We start from the raw sequence: 11,704 nt of genomic DNA on the forward strand, positions 1-11,704 counted from the left end.
ACTTCAGAATCATATCAAGATGATGTCAAAACAAGTTTGTGTGAATTAACTGATAAAACACATTTGAACAAACTCAATAACAACTATTAGAGTTAGACAGCGACATCTACATCCACTCTCATCATCTGTTGACAGTGGATAAACTTAAAACATTTGCTTTTAAAATCCAGCTCACTTCATGAAAATTCCAGAAGCGCATAAGAAGAGAAAGATATTCTGTCAATTCAGATGAATTGCCCTCAGTGAACTGAGTAAGCAGTCCTTGATTCCTGCCCTGAAGGGCTGACAAAAATCTTGATTACTGAGCATCTTCTGCACAACTGCCTGCCTCCTGGTGCAAGAGAACACAAGCATGCCTTTCAGAGACAATGAAACCTCCACAGGCCTTACCTTGAATATGCATCAGTCAGTACTGCTATGATGAAACTGCAAGTAACATCAGTAAGAGAACAGGGTTGTGCAGTAGGTAACCAGAGGAAAAAACAGCTCTGCCAGGGAGAAAAGGATGTAGAAAGGAAAACACACTTTCTCCACCCTGAAAGCAAAGTTTAAAGGGTGTAGCATGGTCTGATTGCGGTGTGTTCCATTCCTGCCTAGTGTCTCCAGCCTGCAATTCACAGCTGTGCCTCCATTTTCTATCAGAAAAGGATGAGGATTAACCTTGCATATAAACAACTTGAAATACATCAGTGATAATGAAAAGATTTCTTTCTTTAAGTAGGTCTTATCATAGCTAGACTTTTACCAAAACTCATCTCGCAGTCACATATAAACAATGGGATAAAACTGAACACGAGTGCAGCTAAACCACAAATCTATAGCATGGGTTTGAAAGACAAACTACAATTTCTGTTCCTGGGACATAAAAGCTGTAGGCTGTAACTGCGGGATGCACTGTGGCTGGGAAAGGGCAGGGATGGGCACTCACTGACATTAACCTCTAAGATTCTCAGCTGAAGGAAAAGCAGGGGGTGGGAATTCATCCCACAATTTCAGATCTCTGTCTCAGATGCTTACAAGGAGCCCTTGTGATTTATGCTCCAGGGGCTGAACTGTCACACATTGGGTGCATGAGGTAACTAACCTTTATAAATTATCAGTGCTTATGGCTGAAATCCACACAATTAACAACAATCCTCCTACATTCATAACCAAGGGCTCTAAGAGCAGAAAATATAAGCCTCTAACCATAACCATTACCTTAATGCCACGTTCTCTTAAACGTTGCCAGTTACAGAGCAGGCACAGAAAGCACTTTCTGTGGTCGTATTTTCCAACTTCACTCTTGAAAGGTAATCTTATTTACCAATAATAAACATCACCTCAGTACAGCCTGCACTTCTGGCTCTACTTGTCCACTCCTTTTAGCAGCAACTTGTTTTCAATCTGAATACAAAGCGAGCAAGATGAGGCCCAATACTCCAAACAAAGGACAGAAGGACAGATCTTCCAAGGCACTGAGGCTTCCAATAATCCATTCTTAAGGCTCCTAAGGAGGTTTAGTTCCTACTGAAGCCAATGGGAGTCAAGCAGCATGAGTCAAAGGAACCAGGAGTGCAAAACAAGATGTAAGACCAAGGCTTCCCACTTACTGAACTCACTCGTGTTTAAAGATATCACTTCTGTCTTTGACAATAACGATAATGCAACAAGATGGATGCTCCTTAATATCACAAACAATATTTCATACAGACCTCTCTGAATACAACTTAATAGAATGAGAGATAAGGGTCAGAAAAACTATGTAAGTGCTTTTGTTCACAAAAGTCAATGACTACTTCAGTTTTTTTCCTACCCTGCAAAACAGCTTCAGAGCTACGAGCCACCGAGCTATTAGATATTTACATCTCCACAGTACAAAGAGCTGTTTTAACCCAAATACCAGAATTCTAACAATCCTTTTGGGATGAGGTGATCACATTATGCTGTCCTGAGGCCTGGCCTGGGTTTAACGTCAGGCCTGCTAACTTCCATGAGAAATAGAAGTCCTGGAGCCTAGCTTCTGTCCTTCTCTAAATAGACAGATGGATCTTTCCAGTGATCTGAAAAAGGTGGTTTAAAGTCTACAAAAACATGGAGATCTCTAACCAAAGCCATAACTAAGAGTCTGGCCAGGTTTCTGTTGATAAATTTTCCTGATAACTTGGCAGACAGCACAGCTTGCAGCCCAACGATCTGGGAGAAGACAACTGGCACACCAGCATTCCAAACACGCAGTACATTACGCTAGCTCAGAACACCACATCTCCTCCATTCCAATTTCCATAGCAGAGTTATATTTTATACATAATATGAGTGAAGAAACAGATGAATTTTCCTGCTCGTTACTTGATCCAAACAGATGATTATCTGCCATGCCCTCCTAAGAACCATGCATCACATGAAGGTTTAGCATTGGTTACTTCTGCCTCTTCTCAGTGTTTTTTTGACTTAATAAAAGCTTAGGGGGGAAAAAAACCAACATCCTCCCCAGCTGTCTTTTCATTATGCTTTTCTGTATTCTTACCTCTAAAAGGGAGAAGGAAACCTCCCCACCAGCCCCACATTACACAGGCTGTTACCGTGCCAAAGAAACATCTGCAGTAAAGCAGCGGTAGCAACAATGTGGTTTGTGGTTTGGATTTAAGACTTTCATAGCACCAAGTAACTTCCTGAAGAAAAAAAAAAGTCATAACATAGCAAAGCTTCCTTGAGATACTGTTACTTTGATTAATAAATACTCTGCCTAAATGACCGTAAGGCAGATGGGGTCCAAGCAGCACAGAGGAATAATACTCGAACTGATCTCTAACTATGGAAGAAGCAGACACATCAGAGGCACTGCCTTCTCTGCACAGCCACACCACGCCAATTCTTATTCAGTTCTGTTGATAAATTACTCCACTTTGATAGAAAATACCTCAATGTCCTGCTAACTACTGCTTCAAACTACTCTGAAATATTTGGGTCTACCAGACCAATTACCAGATGAATTCAGCTGAATTAAACGTTTTGCATCAACTAGAAAGAAATATGCTTTAAAACTGGTTCACACCACTTAAAGCTCACACCTAACTTTTGTGCAAGATCACAATCCACCAAAAGCTGTTTCTGTTCCTTTCCTTTATCACAAAAGGAAATGGTTTTCATCACTTTGCTCTACCCACAGGAATACACAGGCTTGAGAATGAAACCCACCGCTCTGATCCAGTATTTCTACTCCATTTCTGCTCGCTACCAGGCCAAGCACAACTCTCTTTCTACCATGCAGAATAAATCTGAATTCTCTCATTTCCAAGGACTTCTAAGATTATAAATAGAGGGAGCTCTGCTTGAAGGAAATGGAACTGACCATAAAGCACAAAACTGGAAGCTTACTATAAATGCTTCCAAACAAACATTTCTCCTAACAACAGAGAAACGAAAGCAAGAAGCCCTAGCAGCTCTCCCTCACGTAAGTATTCTCCAGAGTTCCCTTGCCATTTGACAGAGCTTCACATAACACTTCTTACAGACCTACCAAAACGTTGCAGAATGAAGGCAATGGTGTGCATCGGGCCAAACCTGGGCTCATTGGGTAACTCAGGTTTGTGGGATGGAGTTTAACAATACAAGACACGCAGAGCAGCCCTGGGTGAGCTGCAGAAGGGCCAATGCCCAGCACTGCTCCCTTAACTCATCCTTCACCTTTAGGTACATCGAGATTTCTTCGGAGCAGTTTTTGAGCTTGGTTTTTCAAATGGTGGCAAAGCCCATTAATGCAATGCCATGTTTCCACAACGGGGTGGTAATAAATAAATAAATAAATAAATAAAAATCTGTCTCTAAGAAGAGTGGCGAATAAACAGGCTGTACTTAAAGAGATGTTGTGCGGGTTAATTATGGCCACATTTACACAGCTGGCAGCCTCCTTCATTACAGGCGCAGCTTCTCGATCCTCCGCGGGGAAACTGCAGCAAGATGCATCCCTAGCGACTTGTCTTTAACACCAAGAACTTCCCCTCCATCCACTCGCAAGCCATTTTAAAGCCAGCCACGCTCCTAATCTGCATTCAAACCAAACGCCGGCTCTCAGCTCCGCCACACGATCGGGCGGTCCCGGGATAACCTTCAGGTGCGCGAGCGGCGCGCAGCCCTGCAATGCGTATCTGCGGCTCCGCTTCGCCGCGCCGATCGATGGCCGCGGGGCCACCGCCAACGACCTCGGGCCGGCCGCTATCGCCCACCGCCGCGCAGCGTGCTTTACGTAAGCCTCAAGGTTGGGCTCCGCGGGGGCTCAAGCCAGAACCCCGGCACGGCTTCAAACCGACGCCTTCCAAAAGCTCTGAGAGAGAGCGAGCGAGCGATGCTCGCAGCAAGGCACGACCCCGGCACGGGACGGGCGCGCCGCTTCACCTTCCCCGCAACAAGTGCCGACCTCAGCCCAGGGTGCTGCTGAGGCGGCGTTACGTAAGGGCCCGGCCCGCCAGCACCGAACGACCTCCGGGCTGCGGGCGCGCAGGTGAACCCCGCCGCCGCCCCTCCGTCACGGCGCCGCAGGTGCGGCCCCCCCCAGCGGGGCTCGTCCCACGCGAAGGGCGCGGAGGACACTGCGCTCCCCCCGCCTCCCTCAGCCCCGCAGCCCGCACCCTTCGCCCTCCCCTTCCCCGCGGTGCCGCGCAGCCTCGCCCGCCAGCGGCTCTGTTTACCTCGAGCGGCCGCGGCTCCTCCGCAGAGCAGCGCGGCCAGCAGCAGCAGGCGGCGGGCGGGGAGCGGCATGGCAGCGCGGAGCGGTGAGGGGCAGCGCGCAGCCCCGGCTGCGGGGAGGCTGCGGCGCCCCCGCTGGTCCGGGCTCCGCTCTGCGTGCGCCGGGCGGAGGGCTCCGCTCGGCCCCGAGGAGGAGGAGGAGGAGGAAGGGGAGGGAGGAGAAGCGCTGCGCTACCCCGCTCCGCTCGGCTTTTCTCTCCTCCCCTCCCCTCCCGCCCGCCCTCGCTGCTGCGCGGCGCCCCGCGAGCGGCACCTAAAATGGCGGCCGCTCCCCCCCCCGCGCCGCGCGCCGTTACCAAGCGGAGGGAGCGAACCAACGGCGCGGGCGGGGGGCGCGGGAGAAGCCATGTGAGGGCGGGGGAGGGGCGGGAGGAGCCCCGCCGGGCGCGACGGGGACGCGGGCGCAGCTGCGGGGCGAGGGGTGCGGCGATGGGTTTTTTGCGCAGCTCAGGAGGCGGCTGGTTGTCCGCAGCCGAGCTGCGCACGGACTGTAGAGAAGAGCACCGCTGCGGCAAGAGTTAAAGCCCCGATGGAGCCATTTAAATATGCTGTTAGTGCTCTTCTTGCACCAAAAAAAAAAATTAAAAAAAAATAAAAGCTGAGGTTTTACTAACCCAAACCAGCGAGGGCAGCAGAGGGGCACGGAGCAACCTGCAGGCACCTGCTGGACCCAGTCCCGCACCCTGCTGGGATGCACAGCTACCACCGGCAGCAGCTCCACCTGAACGCTCCGCGCTGTGGGAAACCCTCCATGCCACACTTCTGCCAAGGGCTGCAAGTTCTGACTGGGAAAATCTGCAAGTGCAACCAAAAAATATCAGTGAATAGGAATAAATCACATCAAACCTGTGCTGTAATAGAAAAGCTCTTGGCGTTCCGGTCAAGGGTTGCAATTAGAAGGTGCTTAATGAGAAGAAGAAATGCCATAGTCAGAGTTTTGACGGAGAAAAAGCACCCAAGGCGTTTTATACTTAGATAGGGCTGCTCGTGTTTCGTACCTATTAGCCATTCCACTCCCACGGGGAAATAAAAATAAAATCCAGAACATTCAAGATCCCAGAGATGAGGTGTGTATTCCAAAGCACAGTAACTTCAATATCAAGACACTGTTTGCAGCAAGAGGTCAAACTGGCAAGATGATACTTGTGGATATTCCAGAGGCTGCTCTGCCCCCACCAAGGCTTTTCCATCCATAAACCAGCCAACCTTACGTAAGTTTGCCAGCACGATGATGTACAGAGAAGAGGAATTTCAAGAGAAATACATCATGGTCCACTACAACAAATGGTGCTCCAGTTTCTGTCCTGTGCTATGGAACCATTCCCTCACCAAGCAACCAAGCAGTCACGTTCATTCCATTGACTGCATGCTGTAAGGCCACCTGCTCAGCAGCAGCTAAGACATTTTCTTTTTTTAAAGGTAAAGCCTCAGTCTAAACCCCCTTGGTTTCTCAGCCTAACATATGCTGGATGGCAGATCGTGTCAGAAGAAGCCTGTAGCCCATCTGTTGCCAGATAGCTGAGTCCTTACATTCTGCCAACGCAGCTTCAGCTGACAGCATGCTACATCATCTAATTTTCTTTTGTATGAAGAGTAGAAGGGCTGTCCAGCTCAGCACGTCTCTCTCACTGACTTAATGCATGGAGAGCCACCCCATGAGTATGGATCTGCAAGGCGAGAGGTTAAGGTGATTGCCATTGGTGTAAGCATGATCTAAACAATCTTTTGCGTGACTATTCACTTTGAGTTAGGAGTATAATGGAGTTTGAATACCAATAAAAAGGTATCTGAAGAGGGCTTGGAAATCAGTGGCCAACTGGCATGCAGGTATATACAAGCCCATAATCGAACACAATTTCTGCAAAATAATACATTTTTACCTTTAAACTGCAGATCAGTCCAGGTTCATTCATCTTGGCAAGGAAAGAACAGAATTTGTCCCATAGTCCACTCAGTATAACACATTAACATAGGGAAGAACGCTCCACATTTAGAATCATAAAGGTTGGGAAAGATTACCAAGAGCATCCAGCACAACCCCAGCCCATCTCCATCCCCTCCATCCCTCAGCACCATGCAGTTACCCTTCTGAAAACCTCCAAGGACCTCTGACCACAGTGAGAAGGGACTTCGGTGTTACCATCCTGACTCATCTGAATGATTCCAAAGAAAAGAGGCATTGTTAAGACAAGAAATGCTGTGTCCAGGTTAAGCTTCATTTATCGCACGGTGACACTGTCAGCTCAGAGAAATTCATCAGCTGAATCAGTCATGACGAAACTGGGCAAATTCCAAGGCAGGAGAAGGCATTGATTGCATCTTCCTCTGAGCAAAACTCCTCCGAAGCAGCTGTGACTAAGGCACTGATTCAGTAAAGCCAACAGGCCATATTTTAAGCTCAGCTAGATGATTTTGCTTGGCTAGGTGACTAACTGGTTTGAACTGGCACGTCAGTAGTTGAGGAACTGGTGATATGGGAGCACTCCATCCTCAGCAGAGAAATTAAAAGCGATCCGTGTCACCATGGATGTTCCACTGGCACTTAATCCAGAAGCGCAGCAAATAAAATATGCTCTCAATGCCTTTCATATAACAGAACTGGATTTAAATTGCCCAACGTGAAGCTATGCACCAGTCCTATTTGCTGTTAAACAGCCACTGTGCTGCTTGCCAGAGGTAGCTGCCTTTCACAAGCTGCCAGAGATTCTCACTTGCTCTGAAATGCCACATGCCATTATTTCAAAGAAACTCGCAGCACCAACTTCAGCACCTTCATTTTTACCACCTATCTCCCTCCTACTCTCCGACCTGCTTCTCAAGCTCAAAAAACACATTGATTTTGATTTTATTAGTAAGCAACAAAACTGGAACAAATGGCTCCTGGCAGAACATGCTTTCTGTTACAGCTGAAAAACTATCAGACTGATGCCCTTGAAATGCACAGTGTGACTAATGCCCAGCTTGCAAGGACCCAGGGGGACACATATTTATTGCACTTTTCAGAATGGAGCTGAGCAGCCAGAAATGAAAAGATAAGGTGATAGGTAAAGATGAATGTGGTAGCCTGCTTGCTGCTCAAAGGAAGATGGTGCATGTTATACATAGAGAGGGATGTGAGGCACATTGAATGAAGTAACCAGCAAATCTGTGTCTGATTGTTACATCTCAGGCTCATAATTGATTTTGAATGCACTCAGAATGTGCGCTGTATCTAGATAGCAACTCTGGACCCTTGTTCCAAAGGAGAGCTGAGGGGAAAGGGTTCAGGCTTCAAATAGTCTGGAAGAGGGTTGAGAAAATGGTCTGGTCTTTATTTAAAGAGAATACAACTGGCCTTGGTTTTGATTTTTGTCTCAGTCCTTCAATTAATGTATGCATATTAGCTTACCTCCCAAATATGATTGCTTTTAAAGAGAAGTCAAACCCAGAACCCAGCTGCATCTCATCTACGGAGCATTTGCTTTATCACAGCTGCCCTGAAACCAGTGCTGAAAGGAGACCAATTGCCATAGTGACTATGCTGTAAAGTAATTAAGCTCATGATAGAGTTGCATGCACAGCCAAGCAAAATATTACATGAAGACAACAGAGCAGTTTCTGAGAAGCTGTATTTCAGCTCCACTCCAGGTTCCTCCACTCCCACCTACATCTTTTCTAGCCTTGCTATCCCTAAATACACAGAGTTGCAATCTTCTCAACATAAAGAGGCATTAAAGCATTTTTAAATTTGGTGGAAGATAATTTTGTCTTTTTTAATGCTTTGGAACCTGAGTGTATGTATTAGAGGGGAAAGAATTAGGGGGCTGGTTTTCCCTGCACTTGAGCATTTCTAGAAGTGCTTTGATCATGTGTGAGAATTGATTTAGGCAATGCAAATGAAGGCCCTGGCAATCTGAAGCAGCAAATCTTCTCCCCTGACATTTCTGAACATTCAGAGAATTCTCAACAAGCCACTGAAGTATGGGTTTATCAGAGAGACAAAAAGAAAATGGAATAAGCAAAGAAGCACTGCTTCCTCAACAAAAGCACCGGCATTAGTAATCCTTCCACCTTGTTCATTACTTTTTTCCCATTCAGAATTACCTCCTCCTGCAAAACATGCTTCCAGAAGCATGAAAGCAATGAAGGAAGGATGCAAGTCTTTCTGCTGTAAGAGATAGGCTGCATATTCTGCAACAGAATGATAATATTTTGCAACTCATTAGCACCTACCATCCTAGGATCTCCAAGCATTTTACAAGCGTTAATTAATGCACTCTCATGAGGCTTCTGAGGAGCAGAAAGGCAGGTGTCTGTGATGACAGGTGCGTTGCAGCAGAGTAAGGCCATTTCTAGCTTTCCATTTGCATTTTTAGGAAAGCAGAAAGGCTGTAACACCCTGAAACACCTTGAACCATGTGCACAAACAAGACTTTAGATTAAAAAAAAAAAACACAGACTTAGGGACCTCAGGTCTGTCTTTCCATCTGGTACCACAATAGCTATCGTATGCTGGAGGAGATGAATCAGAGTGGAGCCTGAATGAAACGGGACTGATTCCTTATAAGATTGATTTCCTTATTCCAAGGAGCACTGGGGCCTCCTAAATCCCCGAAATCACTGCAGCCTCCAAACAGCATTCAATCAATTATTTATAAAGCTCAGTAAGACACTGCTGAAGACAAAGAGGGAGAGAGTACAGCAAGAGAAACAGGCAGCAGAAAAGCGATCGTGCTAATCACCCACTAACACAATAAAAGAATTAAAGTCAGGTATACTCCAGACAAGCCATTCCAGAATGCATGTCCATGGAAAACAAAGACTCCTATGGCTCTGTGCTGCTGTACTGTGCAAACCTGTTCTGAAGAGCAGCACAGCAAGCCTTGGCCATGTTAACAACTGCTTTAACTTCCTCATTTATGCATGGAACTGAACAAGTGACTTACGTTGTGTTAAAAAAAAAAAACAACAAAAAAAGCAGCCTTGGGTTGCCTTTCATGTTCTGTCCTAAGTTCTCCCCCTGGGTCATGGACTAATCCTTTCCTTACATATTTATCTGAAAACATAATGGAGTCACATACAGCACATAAAATAATGGATAGACAAACTTACATCTGTAGAAACACTTCCAATGTTTGCACCAAATAGGGTGACAACGTTTAAAACATTCAGCATGCAATTTAATTTCATATTTAGGATCATGGTATTCATTGGACTTCTGGTCACACAATGACATTTCCTCTTCTCTCTGCTTGCTTTGCTGTGAGGAAGAGCAGAGCTACGAGCATTAGCACTGCCATCCCTGAGAGCCATACAGGAATGTAAAGGCATTCTCTGAATTCATTACTGTGCCCCACAATATGATTCTGTCTTTGTGAGAGCAAGAAAATGGATGTTAATTTATTCCTCACTGCTAATTTGAAAAGGAGCACAAACACAAGAGTTCCATTGCAGAGACTTCTACCAAGGGTATAGTTTAGGTCCAATTATGTGCTATTAGTACATTTGCTCTTTGTTCCTTTGGCATATTAATTACATGTCTGGTATTTTGGTAATTAACACATTTATGCTCTTTATTTTCCCCTTCGGTTAGACAATATTCTTGCATTTTATTTAGATAAGTAATTTTATGTAGGTAAAAGGAGCCAGATTACTACATATTAGTGAAATCTAGCAATAGGTTTTTGAGAGAGCTTTACAGAGAAGGTTCAGCAGTGCTCTTCAGCAAGAAGAAAAGCAGATGCTCTCCTGTTGGGCTGCAGTCTCAAAGGCTTCTAAAGGGAAACCAAATTACAAGCCTCCAGTTGTACAAGCAGCACTATAATCACTGCTGCAGCAGCAGGGCTGTGCGGATGGGGCCAGCACTTCCACACACTGCTCTATCTGCAGTGTTATCATGGCCCACTGTTAGCAAGATCTCTCATCTCCCACTGACAGCCATTAAAATCAATGACATTTCAGAACAAGAGAGAAAAGTTAACACAAAGAGTCAGCCAAGATGGTTTACAATTTACAAATGAACACTCAGCAGGGAGGATGTTCCTAAGAAGCATTCAGGAACAAAAAATGCTTGCTTACCACCATAAGACAACAGAGTGAGTAGCTTCCTTTGACTCAATTAAATAGTTACAGGTGTGCTCCACAAACACCTACAAGAGATTTCTTTCCATTAAGACTAATTCCTTTCTGTATGTGCTTATTTGGAGAAGGAGGAAAAGGATGATCAAAATATTCTGTATTCCTGCAACAGGCAGAAAATTAACAGCATACTGTCTGGCACCATCCCTCCTCCCCAGGTCCCCCAGGTCCAGATTTCCAGTGCAGGAAGCAGAGGTGTCACCCAGCAGAATGAATGTCACTCATTCATTCCCAGAGACAGCAGCGGACATTCACTATTTACTGTTATCTGGGGCAAGTCTTACCAAAAAGGAAATCTGAGGATTGTTTATAATGGCAAAATGCCTCAAACCGTGCCTGCTTCAACTGCTGTTTTTATTTCATCTTTTTTTTTTTTTTTTTTTTTCTTTTCTTTCTTCCCCCCCGATTGCACTGCATTGCCTTCGAGTCCCTTGGGGAAGAAGAGAAATAAAACCTCAGTAGACAAGCATCAGTGTTGAAAAAGCTTGCTCTGCCTTTCCTGAAAACACCATCTGGAATACTTTTTATTTTGAAGGTTGACTAGTAGACCAAAATTATCTACAAGGGCTCTCTGAAGGACTGCTGTCATCATTATTTCCTATACAGACCAAAAAAGAACCCAGCACCACCAGAACCACCCCAAGCTGATCTCAGTACCCAACTGTACCAACCCCATTCAGACAGCTCTTGCTGTAGATATGCACAAAAGGAAGGTTTGAGAAGGGAGACAGGGCTGCTGTGCTGTTCCTTACAGTACCACTGACTGATTCTACCCACAGACAAGTCCTTTAATCTCCCTATGCCTCATTTATCCTCTCAATTTAATGCCAGTTGCCTATTCCACATGGATGTAGCAAGACTT

General features: G+C 45.7%; 1 protein-coding gene across 5 annotated transcripts in view; it reads right to left on the bottom strand.

Annotated features, from left to right (window-relative positions):
- CLSTN1 (calsyntenin 1) overlaps positions 1 to 4,917 on the bottom strand; it is a 35,038-nt gene extending 30,121 nt beyond the window's left edge. For 2 of the 5 annotated variants that reach the window (XM_052691453.1, XM_052691451.1), the window contains exon 1: positions 4,668 to 4,917. In XM_052691453.1, coding sequence (XP_052547413.1) covers positions 4,668 to 4,737 — 70 coding nt within the window. In that variant the 5' untranslated portion in view covers positions 4,738 to 4,917. Of the gene's footprint in view, positions 1 to 390; positions 419 to 4,667 lie in introns of those variants that run through there. The other 3 variants (XM_052691456.1, XM_052691452.1, XM_052691455.1) reach the window with 2 other exon arrangements.
- Positions 4,918 to 11,704: the final 6,787 nt, after the last annotated feature.

This window comes from Tympanuchus pallidicinctus, unplaced genomic scaffold, assembly GCF_026119805.1.
Source record: "Tympanuchus pallidicinctus isolate F22 unplaced genomic scaffold, pur_lepc_1.0 scaffold29, whole genome shotgun sequence".
Lineage (NCBI taxonomy): Eukaryota > Metazoa > Chordata > Aves > Galliformes > Phasianidae > Tympanuchus > Tympanuchus pallidicinctus.